This window comes from Podarcis gaigeae (genome assembly GCF_964106915.1).
Source record: "Podarcis gaigeae genome assembly, chromosome: 11".
Classification (NCBI taxonomy): Eukaryota; Metazoa; Chordata; class Lepidosauria; order Squamata; family Lacertidae; genus Podarcis; species Podarcis gaigeae.
In genome coordinates, this window is record NC_139687.1 from 53,924,733 (window position 1) to 53,945,357 (window position 20,625).

General features: G+C 44.4%; 1 protein-coding gene across 1 annotated transcript in view; it reads right to left on the reverse strand.

Annotated features, from left to right (window-relative positions):
- ME2 (malic enzyme 2) overlaps positions 1-20,116 on the reverse strand; it is a 43,505-nt gene extending 23,389 nt beyond the window's left edge. Inside the window, exons 1-2 of the mRNA XM_083702792.1 lie at positions 19,958-20,116; positions 5,157-5,278 (exon numbers count right to left, since the gene is read on the reverse strand). Coding sequence (XP_083558918.1) covers positions 5,157-5,264 — 108 coding nt within the window. The 5' untranslated portion in view covers positions 5,265-5,278; positions 19,958-20,116. The remainder of the gene's footprint in view (positions 1-5,156; positions 5,279-19,957) is intronic.
- Positions 20,117-20,625: the final 509 nt, after the last annotated feature.

Below are 20,625 nucleotides of genomic sequence, written 5' to 3' on the forward strand. Positions count from 1 at the left end.
AGTCACCTCTCCGCTGGGAAGCGCTGAGCAAAGGTGAGTCCCCAGGCAACGCGGCCGATTTGATCGGCACAAGGCATGCAAGCTCCACCCCCCAGTCATTCTTAGACTCCTTATTGGGTGAGCAACGCAGCCAAGCAACACAGTTGGAGCCTCCCTCCTCCCTGGCCGGCAGGGAGGGAGGGAGAGGAGCTGCTTCCTTTGAAACCCGGGAAATTTAAGGGACACCATCAATAAGGGACAGCAGCGGGACATTGCGCTGGGATAAGGGACTTTCCCACCAAATAAGGGATGGTTGACAGCTAGGCACCAGCACCCGCCAAGGGACCTGAGGTGGTTTCACCCTGCACCTTGCAGAGCAAGGGCCGATGCAGCTCGTTCCTCCCTCTGCTTTTCAACACTGCAATGTGTTGGCTGGGGATACATATTGCGATGTTTGGCTGGTGATACATCGTGATGTTGAAAGGCTGATCTTGCCTAGCGCTAGTCCAGGATTCTATTTAGTCCAGGAGACCACAAGCAGGACATGAGAGAAACAGGCCCCTCTCACTCTTGTTTCCTAGCAACCAGTATCCCCGGCCCTACTCTTAAGATTTGCTTCATCAAAAGAATACTAAGGAAAATAAAAACAAGCACCCCTGTTCTAGTTTAGGGAAGCTTTTAATGTTTGATGCACTACTGTATTTTAGTGTTTTGTTGGAAGTCGCCCAGAGTGGCTGGGGAAGCCCAGCCAGATACGCGGAGTACAAATAATAAATAATAGATTATTATTACTATTATTACTATTACTATTATTATTATTATTATTATTATTATTATTATACCAAAACTAATCTAATTCAACAAGCCAAAACAATTCCTGGCAATTCTCAGTACCATCTAGTTGGGTTTTATTTTTTTTAGCAAAGCTGAATCTCAGTGAGCCTGACATCTTATTGAGCTAACAAGGCCCATAGTTTCCTCAATTTTAATCTGCCAAGGATGAAGAGGCTTGGAGAGTAATGAAGGATATTGTTTTCTGAAGGAAAGTCGGGGTCACTAATCTCAGATGGCATCTTGTTCAGTCTCTTCAGAGATTTGAACAGTGTTCAGAGGCCCTCCTTTTTCAGAAGATTGAGCTTCAATATGGCCTACTTAGGGCTTATCCAGATGCTCAACAAACATCTGTTTAAGAAATAATAAATATTAAAATATTATTGTTGAAATGGGCAAGGGTCCTTTTTTGGGGGGAGGGGGCAGAAGAGAACCAAGCAGCCATTATTTAGCACTTTATTTTCCAGAGCCCATTCCCTCGACTTCATTCTTAATCCTCTTATGACTCAGCCTCAATAAAAACTGCCGGATTGAACAACAAACCCAGCAGTGACCTCGGGGTTCATCACTCCTATCGTCTTGTCACACGGAATTGCTTCTTATTTTTCCTGTCAACAGAATCGTAACTCTTTTTTTGGCGTGGGGGAAAAAGATCAGTCTGTCAGAGCTGCATCCTGCCCTACCTCCCCTGTGACCCTCCAAATGTCGTTGGACTCCAACTCCCATGAGCCTCAGCGAGCACAGCCAATGGTCAAGGATTATGGGAGCTGCAGTCCCAACAACATCTCGAGAAACCTTTTCAGAAGCGAGAGCCAACTTTGGATCAAACATGCGTTTGGGGATCCACTTTTGAAGGAACACCATATACTTGTACCATTGTAGTGTTGCAACCCATTGTAGGGCAGGCTATAGGTTGGAGGCCAGCTAACTAGAGGGCCACAAGTTTTGTGGTAAGAGACTTTGGAAAGGGGACAGTAGGTCAGTTGGGGCAGCCAACACCCAAACCTATTGCTGTACCCATTGCTCTTGGCTCTGGGCTGGCAATAAGGCAGACAGGTGACATTCTTCTGAAGGTCAGATTTAGCCAAGAACCACTGAAGATAATCCTGAGAGTTTTCAAGGAAATGAGCCCCGTATTTAGCAGGCAGACAGCACCCACCCCACTTCTTGTTACTTTCCATTCACTAGTTAGGAACTAAAAAGTATGTGGAGAGTGTTGTTGAGAAAAGGCCTGCTTTAAAAGTTACTTACATAGGCGCCGACTCCATGGGGCCTGAGGGGGCCCGAGCCCCCTCAAAAATTCGTTTGGGGGGGCTCCGCCCCCCCAATAATTTAAGAAAATTATTACCGTAAATTTCGCTCTATAACACGCAGATTTTTTTCTCCTAAAAAGTAAGGGGAAATGTCTGTGCGTGTTATTGAGCGAATGTGTGGTCCCTGAAGCTGACTCGCCGGAGCGCAGGGGCAAAAATAGGCAAAAATAAGGCAAAAATAAGATCGGGCGGGCGGAGGGAAGGCGGAAGCTGCTGCTTTCCTGCATTCTGCCTCAGGGTCTTACTGCCCACCCGCTTCTGTTGCTGCGTTTGCTCAAACTCAACAAAGAGCAGGGAATCCCCTGCCCTCCTGGCAAGCAGAGGGTTAAGGAAAGGATCGAGTCCTTCCTTCTAATTCTTTCCTAGTCACACTGCGTGCAGGCTCCAGCCCACCACTTCCTCCTCTCCGTGCTCTAGGGACTCGCAGGTGGGAGAGAGAGAGAGGGGGCTGGCTTGGGGGGGGACTTTTGCCTTCCTTTCCTCCCCCCCACCCCGTTAAACTCCTTCCCTGCATTCTTAGCCAGCTGCTTCTCCGCACACCCCTCTTGTGCTTCTTGTCCCTTCTGTGTTTTTCCTTCCCTCCCCATTTAAAACGTGGTGACAAAGCACGGATCCACATGGATCCTCAGGATTTTTGCATTGGGTCACCCCAAATTCACCATCAGATCACATAGCATGTCCATGGCTAAATCTTGCACCAAAAAAATCACGCACCCACTGTTGCCTAGGGTCACAGTGGTGCAAAAACGTGGTTACAAAGCACGGATCCACATGGATCCTCAGGATTTTTGCATTGGACTACTCCAAACTCACTGTCAGATATTAAAAATCTTTATAAAATAGAGAATTAAATACATACAGAATGTTAAATTTTCAGTTTCGAAATATTAGTACTAGTTTAGTACTGTATTTCTATATTACTATAGTACTATATTAGTTATTTTCAAATACTTAAATATTTTTAGGGTGTAAGACCCAATTAAAGCCCGTTATTTACATACAGTATTACAGTATTTACATACAGTATTAGGCATACTGTATTAACTTTATTAACTGTATTAAAGCATTAACTTTGAGATATTATTTTTATTTAATGAACCCTCAGCCTTATTCAAAGTAAGCTTAAATTAGCTATTTCACTTATTAATCAAAGTGCTATTACTGTGCGACAGCAATATTTTATGTTTTATTCTTTTAATGATAGTTTAGGATTTATTTAAATATCATTTCAGTCTTTTCAGAGCTATATATTCACTGCTCTGTAATAGTCTATAAGCATAATTGTTACTGTAAATTAAATTAGCTTTTTACGAAAATACCGTGCGTGTTTATGTTTTGTTTCTTTTTTCAAAGCCAAAAAGTGTTTCAGGCTTGTCGAGTTTCCCGGAGTGTGGAGTTATAGAGAGTCGAGTTTTCGGGGTTCTAATGTTGATCATATGACTCTAAAATACTTTTAAAAAACTTTAAAACTCACTAATTTTCATCTAAAATTTAGAAAACTTCCCGGGGCAGGACCCCGGTATGGGCCCCCCCAATATTTTTTATAAGTCGGCGCCCCTGGTTACTTACCTAAATAACCCAATTCCCTCCCTCTTGGTAAGTGCTAATCTTAAACCATATGGAATGAACCTCTTCTCTGATGCAAACTTTTCCTCTTCTCTACCCTTTCCCTCAAGATTCATTCTCCCACAGCTTCTTCTTCTCGTCTCAATTCTCCCTGTGCCATTCCTTGTCACTAGATTCCTTTATCTTCTGGCTGACCAGATCCCTGTGCTTTCCCTACCAGCCCTGCACCTGCCACCTGAAAAGTTTTGATCCCAGCCACACTGACAATGTCTCCTTCCCTTATGGAAGAAGGACTGCAAACTGCTGTGTTTCTCAATCAGCTAAGTATTCCATGACACTGCACCAACACAAGCACAATGCACTACCACCACCAGTATTATACAGTGGTACCTTGGGTAAAGTACTTAATTTGTTCCGGAGGTCCGTACTTAACCTGAAACTGTTCTTAACCTGAAGCACCACTTTAGCTAATGGGGCCTCCTGCTGCTGCCACACCGCCAGAGCACAATTTCTGTTCTCATCCTGAAGCAAAGTTCTTAACCTGAAGCACTATTTCTGGGTTAGCGGAGTCTGTAACCTGAAGCGTATGTAACCTGAAGCGTATGTAACCTGAGGTACCACTGTACTGGTATACAGATGTACCTAGGAAGTCGAATGGAATCCGTTCCGGAAGTCCATTCGACTTCTGAAAAGTTTGGAAACCAAGGTGCAGCTTACAATTGGTTCCCAATTGCGCAGGCGCACCGGAAACAATAGCGGAAGCCATGGCAGACATTCGGCTTCCAAAAAAAAGTTCAAAAAACGGAACACTCACTTCCGGTTTTTGATCGTTTGGGAGCCAGAACTTCCGACTCCCAAAGCGATCAGGAGCCATGGTACGACTGTACAGTGGTACCTCGGGTTACATACGCTTCAGGTTACAGACTCCACTAACCCAGAAATAGTGCCTCAGGTTAAGCACTTTGCTTCAGGATGAGAACAGAAATTGTGCACTGGCGGTGTGGCGGCAGCAGGAGGCCCCATTAGCTAAAGTGGTGCTTCAGGTTAAGAACAGTTTCAGGTTAAGAACAAATTAAGTACTTAACCCGAGGTACCACTGTACTCATATTACAAGAGGAGGATTTGTTGTGATTCTCTACGTTGTCGCCCTTCCATTCAAACTACCGGTAATAAAGATATGCAAAGTAAGATGTGGTCATTCAGGCTTTGCTTAAAGTAAGGCTTCTATCTCATTTACAACACAATCTGAACCACACCTACTCAGAACTCAATCCTACTGAATTCAATGGAGTTTACTCCCAGGTAAGTGTGGGTAAGAACTGCACCAGCCTTGGTCTTTTCTTTTAAGGGTACGAGTCTCAGCAGAACAACTCCCCCTGCTCTTGCAGAAGCTTTTAGCTCTGGGTAAGATCCACAGCACAGATAGCAATTCAAGAACAGACGTGAAAGACATTCCATGCGACCGACCTTATTTGTTCTCGGGTTCAGCATCAAGACCTTGCCTTTTTCTTTTGTATGTACTCTGCGACATGCCAACACGCAGGGAGCAGAAGCTATTCTTAATCTGGAGAACATTCTGTATGGTTTGCCTGGAGAAAGAAAACATTACGTTACACGTTACAAAGAGGGCAGTCTTGTTTCACGCTGGCAACACACAGAGGTACAAGCAAACCCTTTATGGATAGTTAAGCTTTTCTCATGCTGGCTAGATAACACCTATAGCCTTTCAAAACAACAACTCGGTCTACAAGCAAGGCAGGGACACCATTTGGATGAATGAAAAAGAGCTAAGAGAAGGGGGTGGGAAGGAACATTAGTGCTTTGCTTTATTCCTGGCACTTTGTGGCTGCGTATATGAGGGTGCAAGGGACGCGGGTGGCGCTGTGGGTTAAACCACAGAGCCTAGGACTTGCCGATCAGAAGGTTGGTGGTTCGAATCCCTGCAACGGGGTGAGCTCCAGTTGCTCGGTCCCTGCTCCTGCCAACCTAGCAGTTCGAAAGCACCCCAAAAAGTGCAAGTAGATAAATAGGTACTACTCCGACGGGAAGCTAAAATGGCGTTTCCGTGCACTGCTCTGGTTCGCCAGAAGCAGCTTAGTCATGCTAGCCACATGACCTGGAAGCTGTACGCCGGCTCCCTCGGCCAATAAAGCGAGATGAGTGCTGCAACCCCAGAGATGGCCACGACTGGACCTAATGGTCAGGGGTCCCTTTACCTTTACTATATGAGGGTGCAGCATGACTACAGTAAAAAAAACAGGTATAGGTAAAGGGCCCTGGACAGTTAAGTCCAGTCAAACACAACTATGGGTTTTGGCGCTCATCTCACTTTTCAGGCCAAGGGAGTCGGCGTTTATCCACAGACAGTTTTCCACGTCATGTGGCCAGCAAGACTAAGCTGCTTCTGGTGCAACAGAACACTGTGATGGAAACCAGAGCACACAGAAACGCCGTTTACCTTCCCGCTACAATGGTATCTAGTTATCTGCTCATTCTGGCGTGCTTTCGAACTGCTAGGCAGGCAGGAGCTGGGACACAGCAACAGCTCACTCCACCGTGGGGATTCAAACCGCCGACCTTCTGATCAACAAGCCCAAGAGGCTCGGTGGTTTAGACCACAGCGCCACCCATGTCCATCGTGTGCCATCGTTTGCCGCGTTGCAGAAATCGCAAATTTAATTCCCATAACCCTAGAGCAGCAGTGCTCAACCTGTAGGTCCCCAGATGTTGTTGGACTACAACTCCCATCATCCCTGAGCTAGCTAGGGATGATGGGAGTTGTAGTTCTGGGGACCCACAGGTTGAGAAAGGCTGCCCTTAGAGGCTCAGAGACGTCCAATGAAGCTGAATGCTGGAAGATTCAGAATGGACAAAAGAAGGCATTTCTCTGCACAGCTAACCTGTGGAATTCATTCACACAAGATGTAGTGATTGACACCAACTTGAACTGCTTAGGAAAAATCCACGGAAGACAAGGCTAATCCATGGCTATGAGCCATGATGGTTATGCTCAGCCTCCATGGTCAAAGACAGCAATGCTTCCAAAGGTCAGCTATAGAAAGCGCAAAAGGATGTTGTGGTTGGCCACAGGATGTTGGACCAGGTGGGCCACTGGCCACTGGCCTGATGCAGCAGAGCTCTTACTATGTTCTTACTGAAGCTCAGGCATGTCCAACAGGTAGATCGGGGCATTCCTGGTAGATCTTTGGCCTCCCAGCAATCTCCCCCCCCCCCAAAAAAGGGGGGAAGCTCAACAACTTTGCCTTTCCAAAAAAGCTCAATTAACTTTGGCTTCCTAAAAAAAGGTAAACAACCTTGGTTTATCCAATGACAATGGGTAGATCACTGCCCTTTTTTAATACTGTGAGCAGATCGCAGTCTATTGGGAGTGGGACGTCCCTGCTGTAGCTAAACCAAAGTACCTGTAACTGAAACAATCCCATTCCAGGAAAGGGGTACATAGGGTACATTCTACCATTCTTCCTCGGGTATATTTTAAGATTGCTAGCCCTTTGCAGTAGGGACTTTAGAAAAGCATCTTATACATGGCACAATATAAATAAAATCTTGAAGTTGGAAGGGACCCTAAAGATCATCTCACCCAACCGCCTGCAATGCACGACTCTGCAGCTGCCCCATACGGGGATCGAACTTGCAACCTTGGCGTTATCAGCACCACGCTCTAACCAACCGAGCTATCCAGGCACTATAACAACAGCAGCATCTATTGAGTCTTAAGTATTTGTTTTGCAAGCTTGGGTGCAACCTGCATTTCATGGTTTGAAGCAGAGGTCATGCCTATAAATGCTGAATTTTTCAACAGGGGAAAAGGGGGGGGGGTTCTTTGATATGCCATAGCAGGGATGACGAAGCGGTATTTCATTGGTCTCATTTGGGTCCCAGAATAATTTTATCTGGATTTCTAATGTCATTTTATAGAATATTAAATGTGGCGGGGGAAGGAGTGAGATGCCAACATATTTTAAGCACCAATGAAAATGAAATTCTGTTGGAGGCGTCTTTTGAATAGCATACTGCTCCATGTCTCAAGTTATTGATTACAGTGGTGCCCCGCAAGACGAATGCCTCGCAAGACGAAAAACCTGCTAGACGAAAGGGTTTTCCGTTTTTCGATGCGCTTCGCAAGACGAATTTCCCTATGGGCTTGCTTCGCAAGATGAAAACGTCTTGCAAGTCTTGCGATTTTTTTCGCTCCCCCCCCCTTTTCTAAGCCGCTAATAGCCGCTAAGCCGTTAATAGCGCTAATCCGCTAATAGGGTTGCTTCGCAAGACGAAAAAACCACTAGACGAAGAGACTCGTGGAACGGATTATTTTTATCTTGCGAGGCACCACTGTAATTAGCAAGGGAAGTGGTTATAAAGGTTTGATGAGGCCCTAAGCTACTGAAAGTAATGGGGCCCTTTATATGTCCAGCTGTCATAGAAAACGGGAGATACGTAGCCGTTCCAGCAACATATCTCTATTTCCTCGCACCCAGAAATGCAAGAAGGGCTTTAACTCTTCCTAGAAGCTCGGCCTTGCCCTCATCGGAACTGGAAGGCTCCTATGGAAAAGTCCTGTACACACAGAGACTTTGCACCTGCCCATTAGGGGAAATAGGGAGCCCTGAACATATATTTTATAGACCTCCTTTTTATGCTGAGATTCGTAGAGACACCACTGACTCTTTGCTGAAGAGGCTCGCTGATCTTTCAGAAAAGTCTAATTCTCTCCTCTTGGGCAAAGATCACAAGACGACCTGGCTGGTAGCCAGATTCTGTGCCCAGATTTGTAGGCACAGATCATCCTCTAGAATAAAATAGCTTATTAGAGAAAAGCTGAAGTCGTCCTTTGGGGTGCCTCAGGGTCAATTTTTATGGTAGTCCAAATCTCAGTTGTACGGGTGTATGTATATATCTCAATTTTAACACATGAGCTATTGCTGCAAGCTGCTCTAATTGTATATTTTATCTTTATGAACGCTGTTTTTATTGTGTTATGCGAGCTGGTCTTTGACCGTAATAATTTATCTCTCTATATTAAGTATGGCTTTGAAATCAAGATTCGGGTCCCTATTATACAAGGGGAGGTTACTGCCATTAATTGCTCTTTTTAAAAAAACATCCATTGCCAGGAATGTAAAAACCTCCAAATGTCCTTTGGAAAGTTCCGACAGCAATGCAGGAACCGATTGTGCCTTTTTATTTTTAGTCTGCCTTGCGTTCCATCTCTCTTAGCTGCCCGCTTTAAGATGCAGGTATTATGGGAGAGAGAAGCGACTTTGCTTTCTAAATCACGAATTTGGTGCACATCTGCAAACCTTTGCTGCGTAGGCCCTTTAAAAACAAATCAAAGTAAAAAAGAATATGAATAAGAAGTTTTCTTTCGAATCAGGCTAGTTCAGAGGGACCTGTGGCCAAGTTTATTCATTTACAGCTTGGCAACAGAAGCAACGGAAACTTCGTTGCTAACAGAAACACAAGCTGCTTTCTAAAGAGCGCTTAGGTGACTGGGGACGAAAACCCAGCTGGCCTGCTGGAATTAATCGGTCGAGAAAGATCTATGGCAGAAATCTGTATCAAATCCAATTTATTGAAGAGATGCCATTAGTACACAGACAATTCAAACAGGAGAACTTGAGCTAGGTTGAAGGTTTTTAGAACCTGTCAACCAACAAGAAGATTTTGGAGCTTATTTGCTTTTAATGGAACTAATTAACTAATGCTTTGAAGTTATGCTCTGCAATGCCTCAGTGAAGAAGCTGTGAATCAGTCGGAGTTCTCCAATAAACCCCCCTGAAAGGTAATTTCCCTGGACACAGTCTGAAAGGCAACTCTAGACAGATTCGTCAATTGCTACGGGGGTTGCACCTCAGATAACGCTGCTCCTTAGATCCCAATTTGACAGCAATTAGCACTGCGTTCTGCTCTGCATTACTGACCGGCATCCATTAAAGGAGGCTAAGCACCTTCAAATATATTTAGCCATGATATAAAGCCAACAGAAGGTACTCCTCCCAACAAATTAATTTACCTGTCTCCAGTTAATGAGGAACCTGTGGAACCGGATTGCTCTCCCGTTGCAGGAGGAGGAACAAATGAAATATGATACAAGTGTCATCTGGCCCCGGTACAATCTAATTAAAGGTAAAGGTAAAGGTACCCCTGCCCGTATGGGCCAGTCTTGACAGACTCTGGGGTTGTGCGCCCATCTCACTCAAGAGGCCAGGGGCCAGCGCTGTCCGGAGACACTTCCGGGTCACGTGGCCAGCGTGACATCGCTGCTCTGGCGAGCCAGAACCGCACACGGAAACGCCGTTTACCTTCCCGCTGGTAAGCGGTCCCTATTTATCTACTTGCACCCGGAGGTGCTTCCGAACTGCTAGGTTGGCAGGCGCTGGGACCGAGCAGCGGGAGCGCACCCCGCCGCAGGGATTCGAACCACCGACCTTTCGATCGGCAAGTCCTAGGTGCTGAGGCTTTAACCCACAGCGCCATTACTTATTCTCTCCCGAACTCTGTCCTTGAATTCATAATTTAAAATAAATGCCGATTAAACCATAATGAATTTGGACTTTCTACTTGTCCTTCAAATTAATATCTTAATTTAGTTTTTCAACACAAGGAGAACACACACATTAGGTTTGTTTGCTTTTTAAAATTTCTTTTTGCCATGGGTAAGAAAAGTTGCCCCGGTGCTTTAAACCATGGGGGCAAGCAGGAGTTGGGAGAATGAGGTAGGGTGGGGGAGATGGGGCAGGGCACTTGCCAAGCCCCTGCTCACCTAGGGGCTACTGCTAATCGCCCCAGGTGAGCGTGTGAATATGAGCGTGAAAGGTTGAGTCAAGTGTGCCAAATACCAGCTTGGCAAAACAAGGATGTCTTGCAGTGGTTTCAGGCTTAGGGCTTGTCCACAAAGCCCAAGAGATTATTTTCCCCACTTGCCCTGTGCTGTCTACACAAGTCCAAGTAGTTTTTCATTTGTCACACAGTTTTCTCTTAGAAAACCCACTATTTACTGCTGAAACAGAACAAGCTGCAATCCAATTAATGTTTTGAAATATACTCGGAGTCGAGTGTGGATTTCATGCTCTTTATTCAGCTCATAGTAGTGAGGAAAGGAAGTTCCCCCAAAATGTCTGCTTTATATACATTATTTACACAATGGGCCCCACGTGATTGGCTAATTCTGGGATTCTCCTGTAGGCCAATGAGGTTGCGGAGTCACTTCCACCTGGAGCTGGATTGGGTGGCTCCTGCGGACCAATCAGACTGCTGCATTCTGAATCCTATTGTTCTAGGACCAATCAGACTGCTGCATTCTGAATCCTATCGTTCTAGGACCAACCAGACTGCTGCATTTTGGATCCTATTCAACTCAGTACATAACATGTTTATTCTGATTCAGCGGTGAACAACGGGTTTTCCCGGGGTGGGGGGAGCAGTGGGACAAGCAGAAGTGAGGGCGACCACTTAACTATCACTAATCTGGTCACTTACTCTACACAAAGCACTGGCGCAGCTTTCCTGGGGGAGGAATCCTCAGCAAACAGGTAAGTAGGAGGTAAGTTGAAAAGCCACAGCAGTTCAGACGAGGAGGAAATCAGAAAGATGTGGACTTAGCAAGCCACAGATGCAGGGGGAAGCGATGATTTGAAAAGGGATACAGCTGCGATTGAATCCCCTTCAATGTTTTTGTTTTTGGGGGACGGGGAGTGCAATTGTGGCAAACCAAGGATGCAGAAGGGAGCCATGGTGCTGGGACAGGGGGAATCATAGAGTTGGAAAAGACTCCAAGAGTCCATCTAGTCCAACCCCCTGCAAGGCAGGAATATCAGCTAAAGCATCCATGACAGATGGCCACTGAACCTCTGCTGGAAAACCTCCAACGGAGGGGAGTCTACCACATAGCTGTCAACTTACAGATTTGAAAATAAGGGAGCAGCAGCCTCAAAAATAAGGGATCAGCAGCCAAAATAAGGGATTTTCCGGGCACAGGTATGTTCAACTTCTGAGCCCCTCCAAGCCAAAGGCAGAAAGCCCAGCCAGCAGCCAAACGAAGCCTCATCAATAAGGGACAGCAGCAGGACATGGCACTGGGATAAGGGACTGTCCCACCAAATAAGGGACGTTTGACAGCTATGGTCTACCACCTCCAGAGGGAGACCGTCCCACTGTCAAACAGCTCTTGCTGTCAGAAAGTTGTTCCTGTTGTTTAGTCCTGTTGTTCAGTCCAAATCTCCTTTCTTGTAACTTGAAGCCATTGGTTCAAATCCTACCCTCCAGAGCAGGAGTAAACAAGCTTGCTCCATCTTCCATAGGACAGCCCTTGAGATATTTGAAGATGGCTATCATATCATATCATATGTGGAGCTAGACTGGTGACTGGGAGTGGCCGCTGAGACCATATAACACTGGTCCTGAAAGATCTTCCTTGGCTCCCAGTGCATTTCGGAGCAAAATTCAAAGTGTTGGTGCTGACCTTGAAAGCGCTAAACGGCCTCGGCCCAGTATACCTGAAGGATCTTCACCCCCATCGTTCTGCCCGGACACTGAGGTCCAGTTCTGAGGGCCTTCTGGTGCTTCCCTCGCTGCGAGAACTGAGGTTACAGGGAGCCAGGCAGAGGGCCTTCTTGGTAGTGGCGCCTGCCCTGTGGAACTGGTGACAGACATAATTCTCCTCCTTCCCATTTTATCTTCACAACAATCCTGTGAGGTCGGGTAGCTCAGAGACTTTGGCTGGCCCAAGGTCACCCAGTAATCAACCTTGATGGCTGACTGGGGACCTGCACCCTGGGATGCTAGTCCTACCCAGAGTAAACCCATAGATCACAAAGTAGGTGCATTAATTTCAACGGGATTACTCTGAGCAGGGCTTGGTTGAATACAACTCCAGGTTCGCTAAGTCAGAGGTCAGCATCCTACAGCTCCCTGCCTGATTTTATGTAGAAAAGTTCTGACACTCATTTTTTCCCCTGGAGAGATGTGATTTCCGTTCAATCAGACCAGAGGCACCAATGGCTTTCCCCCTCCTAATTGTATTACCCATCTCGATTTCACAAAGCCAATAATTTTTGGTATCTGGAAGACGGCATTTCTCTGAGTCACAGACGATTGCTGGTTTCTGAGGGGAAGCCTCTTATCAGAAGGGCAGCTGGCCAGTTCAAACTAATTGTTAGCACTGTACAAAGGTGCTTATCTAGGGAGCAAATGTTTCCCATCAGTGGGACCCAGTGTACACTGATGTTGAGTTTCAATCTGTTTTTTGTTTATTGTTAGTTTGGGCTTTTCCAAATTATTGTTGTTAATTCTTGTTCTGTTCTTATTTTATCTGCAAGCCGCCTTGAGTCCCTGTCAGGGGGGAAGGGAAGGCATAGCTAAATATATTCTATTTTTGCAATAATATTTCTTGTTGATAAAATCATTGTTTTATATTATCTGTAAACCACTGACAGGTTTATTGTTGTTTTTTTTACTATCAAGAAGTGTATAAATTCCATGAAATAAATAAATATTAGAGCCAGCTGATGCATTTACATTATTTGTCTCCAGCCAGCCCCTAACACTCAGGGGTGGTTATCATTAACATTTTTTTCAAAAAAGAAAATGAAGGCGGGGGCACGAGAGAGTACATTTCTGACAATCGATCGTCAAATGACTTATATCTGTGGAATACAGTTTATTTACACTACAATATTGCAAACAGTTTGCCCAACAATTTATAATAACAACTCAACAATGTGGAAGGTACAGTGTCATTAAATCTCAAAAGGAAGGTTTGGATAACAGCCCGGATTGGAAGGATTAATGACTTGGGAGTTGCTGCGTCATGAAACTTCAGATAACAGACTTGGACAACAGCCCGGACTGGAATGGAGTCAGGGGAAGCTGCGCTGGCAAATAGACAGTTGGAAAAATATACAGACACAGATAAAGCTGTATTCGACGGACGAAAGGATATATGATTCCTGACACGATTGAGAATCGTAGAGACAGAGAACTTTAAAGCGTTAAAATCGGGATGTGGTTTGTTTTGTTATCTGTATGAAAATTGGGAAATCCGTGGAAGGGAATTTTGGTTGACCTTAGAGAAATGTTTTAAGAATAAGTATTGATGTATAAGTTTGGATGAGAGTTAAGATTGGATAAAGTAAAAGTGGTTTTTAAAATGAACTAAATTAAATGAAAATAAGGTTGGAAGGATATATACGGAAAAAGATTAGATATAGAAGATTAAGCAAAAATGAATAGAGGAAATGGATGAAAGAGAGAAAGTAAAATAATAAGATACTAAAAGAAATTATTAAGTTAAAAAATAAGGTTGAAAGGACTTGCTGAAATAAAAATCTGAATTTGAATACAGAAATGGGAGGTGTGGGGAGATCAAGAAAATAAGTAAAAGGGAAGTGGTTATGTAAAGGATTTAAATTGCTTTTTTCTTTTTTAAATGATTCCATTTTTTCTTTTTTTCTTTTTGTGTTGTATTGTGTATTTTTTTGTTTTTTGCCTTTTTCATGTTTTCTTTGTAATCTTTAAAAAATCTGAATAAATATTATTATTTTTTAAAAAAACAATCGGGATGTGGAAAATATGAAAACAATGAGGAGAGGCAGGACTGAAATTTGGAGATATGCTTCCGACGTCCAGACTATGAGGAGCCCTGAAAAATTAATAATTACAATTTGGATTCTAATTTTGTGTTTTTTATTTTAGTTTTTTGTTTTAACTGGATTACGATTGGATATGTTGACTGGATGTTTTTTATTGGAAAATTAATAAAAATGATTTTAAAAAAAGAATGTACATTTCTTCTGAATTCAAAAAAAAGTTATTCAAAAGCAGTCAAAGCAATGTTTACACGAAACATGGGGGAAAGTGGACGGCTCAAAGATGTAAATTTTATTTTTCTGAGCTGGGCTAGTTCCCACACACATTGACACATATCCTCCATCAAGACAAGCGAGAGGCAAATTCCAGCCAGGCAAAAACACTGCAGGAGGGTGCAAAGTCAGGCCAGCAAAACGCATGGGCTAGGAAGCGGGTGTGCAATGGGGAGAGAAGTTCGAGCGCTGGGCTAGGACCTGGGAGACCAAGGTTCTCCCCACTCAGTCATGAAGTTCACTCAGTCATGAAGTTCCCTGACTCTCAGCCTAGCCTACCTCACAGGGTTGCTGTTAGGAGGATAAAATGGGGAGTGGGGAGGAGAATGCATACCATCTAAACATAGAAATAGAATAAGCAGAGAGGTCTATGCTGAGAGGGGGCATTCCACTGGGCCTCAGCGGAAGAAAATAAGAAAAGCGACAGGACATTGCCTAGACTTAGGCCCATTCACCTCCACTGAGTCACATGCTGCCAAGACCACATAACACCGGTCTTGAAAGACCTACATTGGCTCCCAGTACATTTCCAAGCACAATTCAAAGTGTTGGTGCTGACCTTTAAAGCCCTAAATGGCCTCGGTCCAGTATACCTGAAGGAGCGTCTCCACCCCCATCGTTCTGCCCGGACACTGAGGTCCAGCGCCGAGGGCCTTCTGGTGGTTCCCTCGCTGCAAGAAGCCAAGTTACAGGGAACCAGGCAGAGGGCCTTCTCGGTAGTGGCACCCACCCTGTGGAACGCCCTCCCACCAGAAGTCAAAGAGAACAACAACTACCAGACTTTTAGAAGACATCTGAAGGCAGCCCTGTTTAGGGAAGCTTTTAATGTTTGATGCATTACTGTATTTTAATATTGTGTTGGAAGCCGCCCAGAATGGCTGGGGAAGCCCAGCCAGATGGGCGGGGTATAAATAATAAATTATTATTATTATTGTTATTGTTATTATTGTTATTATTATTATGCCCATCCTGCTCATGGATAAAGCAGAGGTGTCTGTTTTTATTTTCACCGGAACTATTAGGAGGAAAGTGCTTCAGGTAACGAGGCACCATTTGGAAGGAGAGGGGAAAGGTAAGTCCATGTTATTGGCCAAACCACTTCAAGCTCTGTCTTGGGCCCGGTCTTATTCAACATCTTTATGAATGACTTGGATGATGGACTCAGGGGCATCCTGATCAAATTTGCAGATGACACCAAACTGGGAGGGGTGGCTAACACCCCAGAGGACAGGATCACACTTCAAAACGACCTTGACAGATTAGAGAACTGGGCCCAAACAAACAAGATGAATTTTAACAGGGAGAAATGTAAAGTATTACACTTGGGCAAAAAAAAAATAAAAAAATGAGAGGCACAAATACAAGATGGGTGACACCTGGCTTGAGAGCAGTACATGTGAAAAGGATCTAGGAGTCTTGGTTGACCACAAACTTGAAATGAGCCAACAGTGTGACGCGGCAGCTAAAAAAGCCAATGCAATTCTGGGCTGCATCAATAGGAGTATAGCATCTAGATCAAGGGAAGTAATAGTGCCACTGTATTCTGCTCTGGTCAGACCTCACCTGGAGTACTGTGTCCAGTTCTGGGCACCACAGTTCAAGAAGGACACTGACAAACTGGAACAGGTCCAGAGGAGGGCAACCAAAATGGTCAAAGGCCTGGAAACGATGCCCTATGAGGAACGGCTAAGGGAGCTGGGCATGTTTAGCCTGGAGAAGAGGTGGTTAAGGGGTGATATGATAGCCATGTTCAAATATATGAAAGGATGTCACATAGAGGAGGGAGAAAGGTTGTTTTCTGCTGCTCCAGAGAAGCGGACACGGAGCAATGGATCCAAACTACAAGAAAGAAGATTCCACCTAAACATTAGGAAGAACTTCCTGACAGTAAGAGCTGTTTGACAGTGGAATTTGCTGCCAAGGAGTGTGGTGGAGTCTCCTTCTTTGGAGGTCTTTAAGCAGAGGCTTGACAACCATATGTCAGGAGTGCTCTGATGGTGTTTCCTGCTTGGCAGGGGGTTGGACTCGATGGCCCTTGTGGTCTCTTCCAACTCTATGATTCTATGATTCTAAGCTCCATGTGGAGCCTCACAAAACGGAACACTCCTCCATGCAAATCCTTCCTTGCATTTAGAAACCTAGCATGTCAGGAGAAGGGGAACCCATTTCCTTGAGCATACTGAACTCCCTGCGTTCTGAAAACTTGGAGACATGCTAGCTTTCTATGGGGAGGATTATTTTCTTTTTTTAAAAGACCACATGGGCCTCCAAGCTGCAGTCCAAAGTAAGAAAGAGCAGAGACCTTGTACAGGATTAGACCTCATCCAAAGGCATGAGGACCATTAAAAAGAAGGACTTTATGCTCCTTAGAACAAGCAAGATGAATCACAGTACTAAGTGTCCGCTCTTTTCGTGGAAATAGCCAGACCTTTTTATAAGCTTGAGACAGAACAGCTCGTGCTAGATTGGCTCACCGCTTTAGCAGAGATAAAACAGGCTATAATTCATTAAGCTGGGCAAGTTCCAGGTACAAATTGATCGATGCATTATGCCTCTGCTTCAAACAGAGACACTGCCTCTGCATATTAGATTTCAGAATCAGTTAATTCTTCACATTTTTGTCCCGCAGCAAAAAAGTGAAGACATTTCCGTTAGATGTGACAGACATATTAATGCAATTATCTTGCTCAAGATGATGACTACATCAAAAATATATAATATACTGGAGTGAAGTGAGCAACCACATATTTTCAGGTGGTCCTAAATATTCTACTTTTGACTTTATAGACAGAGCAGCAAAATTGGAAACACGTTAATGCCCGCTTTTAATAGTTTGTTTCTAGACCTGTAGGTAAAGCCTCCTAATAGTGTAAACAGTAAAAGAAGGCATACAGTATTTAATTCCTTTGCCTGTGTATGAAATGGAGAGCATCACAGAGACACAGAAAATAAACTTCAAAGTGGCACTTCTGTGGCAAGCAAAACACATCTATAGACAGCTTGTTCAAACTAGAAGCGAGTTTTAGGTTTGCTCCTTTCAGGGATGAAGGACTACATAAGTATGTGATGCAAATGTCTAAGAAGGGACTCTCTAACATTGTCTCTCTACTTTATTTCCTGCTAATGGTAGATCTTAGAATTTCATAATGCTAAAAAAAGAGAAGCTACCTCATCCCATGACAAGCCGCACTCCATTCCCAACAACAAGGGGAATTTAAAGACCGCATATCAAACATAGTTTGTCCTTGCATTTTTGTGTGCTTTGTTTTACAAATTGGGGACATGGAACCATTTTCCAGCTGTGTGGAACTCTGCTTTTGTCGTGATACACAAGGCCATAAAAACCTATCGATTCACTGCTGCTTTCTTGTGATTAAGGCTCTTAACAGGCCTGCTGCTGTTCAGCTATTGATTTTGACCCTGAAAGGCAGGTTATGCATATATTAAATAAATAAACATTAACCTGCAAAGGAAAGTGGAAGAGCAGTGTGTGAAGTGGGTGGGGTTTTCAACCTCTCCCCTCATACCCCTGCTGCTAAAAAGCTGCTTAATTTGGCCTGTAAAAGAACCTTTGCATTTTATAACACAGAACAGAAAAGGATGAGGATGAGGACAGACAACACATAACTAAGCCCTCATGGCTAGACTTGCGCTAATTTTCAGGGACTTATGAAAGAAACTGAAGAGAAGGCACTTGTCACTGTGGGTATGTTTGTTACACCCCTCCACCACATAAAATGCAGTAAGATTGACAGCTCCAAGCCCAATACTACAATGCAGAATTTTCCATGCAGCAGTATCTCACAGGACATTTACAGTGCTCTGGAATACATAAGCAGGTGGCAGAAGCCAAAGTACTCTACATGCAAAGATCTGCACATGGCAGGTGGCTCAAGCAAGTGAGCCACTGAGCATAGTACAAGGAAAGATTGAACACTATAGAAAATATGACAGCCACCAGCCCACCTGCTATGGAGAGACATTCCTGTGTTCTGCGTATGTCCCTCCAAACTAAGGAAATGGTTTTATACAACAGAAAGCAAAACTCACTATGGCTGTGCTGACAGCAGAAGTGGTCTTTATTTGCAGCAATTAAAGGTGGAATGGAAAATAATATTCCAGTGAACCACAAGCAAAGAAAGGATCAGAAAAAAAGAGTCAAGAATTAACCATCAATTACTTGTTGCTATTTCTGCAGTTTATGTGATAAATCTACAAGGAACATTTCATTATTTCTATCCTGGTCCCCTTTCTATGGCCCATTAGAATGGGATTTTTCTTTCTCTCTTTGCTGCTGCAAGCTCTAAGTGATGTTTTGGCTCTATATATGTCAAAGTCACTGCAAAAGAAATCTGCAATCAAACCCAGAGTGAAAATGTTTGCTTCCGAGTCTGAAATCTTCACTTCCTGACTTTTACGGTTGAGAAGAGAGAGGTTCACTTCAGGCCAAGAGCTGACACACAAAATGGCTTTGCTCTAAGGGCTGGACGTGCAGCAATAAGGATGACTAGTTTTAAAGCTCAACTACATCAAATTTTAGCTTGAAGGTTTAGCTACCCTTCAGGATAAGTTTTTTCACCACACAGCCCTGGCTCTTTACTGACAAGTCTTCACTAAAGTGAAGGTTTTTTGCAAATATGCTCTCACTTGCTTTTATAACACACGCACTTGATTTCAGACAGCTTGTTTCCTTCAAAATAAAACCGTAAACACTGTCCCAAGTAGATTGTGCTGTCCCAAGGAACTTTGCCAGATACCAGTAAGCAGCCTGCAGGAATGCAAACTGTCTCCACTCTTGGAAGTAATGATTTGCAAACAGAGGACTGCGAAAAATAAATCGGATATGGATCTGAGCAGGAGGGGGGCTCGTCCTGCCCAAGCGAAAAATCTGTTTGATCTAATTTCTAAAGACAAATTATTTTGAGGAGATCACACCCCACAGCATGGATGCTTAACTGTCTACCTAAAGACACAAAATCCTACCAGCATCCTAAATCACTCAACAGAGGGCCTGCGGAGAAGAACTATTTACCAAGCAAGTTTCAAAATGCTTTTTGAAACAGGGTGACCCATTCAGCGGCCACTGCTATGATGAATTATTATTATTATTATTATTAATTATATTATAATATAATAATTATTAATAATAGTAATACCAGCTTGAGCTGCAGTTTAACTATGAATTTGCCCACAGCAAACACACACACACATACATGAAGAGTATATGTATATATGTAAAGGTACATTAAGAGTCTAAAAGACAGGTCAAAGGAGGGAAAGGGACTGAACTGAAAAGCAACCAGGAAGAAAATAAAATGAATATAACTACAAAGGGCAACCATAAGAAACGCAGGTTGTAGATTTTAATAAAAGTGCGAAATAGTTTACCAGGCAAGTGGCTGCCGACACCTTCTGCTCTTCGTCGCAGCGCTATGTGATGCTATTCCACCATCTAAGCCCTCTGCCAAGCCCACGATCCTCCTGCAGGCCCCGGGAGTGAATAACGCACGCAAGCCGGAGTCAGGGAGCGACACCCTGCGGGGCGGGTCTTCCCTCGCTGAGCGACACCGCAGCCCGACCAATGAAAGGCGCAGGCGAGTAGAAAGCCGGCAGCGGCCGCCAGCCAATGGTGCTTCCGCAGCTCGTTCCCGCCGCTCTCGCCGAGGAACCACGGAAGGCGGAAAGGAGGGGATGCGGGGGGGGCGGGGCGTATTTGAATTATGCTGATAAGCTGGCCGGAGCAGCCAATCAGAGCTCTCTCGTAAGGCTAAAGCATCTTCAGAAGGACCACCGCGCCGGGATGCAGAGGAAAACATCTGGCTGGGAAGATGATGGCGGACTTGGGAGGCAATGAAAGCGACGCGAGGCTGGAGGGTGCGGCTTGGCCAGCCGGCGCTGATTTAAAGGGAAAGTCTATGGGAGAGTTCGCACGAACGTCACCTGAAATTCGTCCACGTGTTTCAAGCAACCTGTAGCCAAGCAAATACACATTTTGTTGATAGGGCTTTTTTTCAGCTGGAACTCACCAGAACTCAGTTCCGGCACCTCTCAGGTGG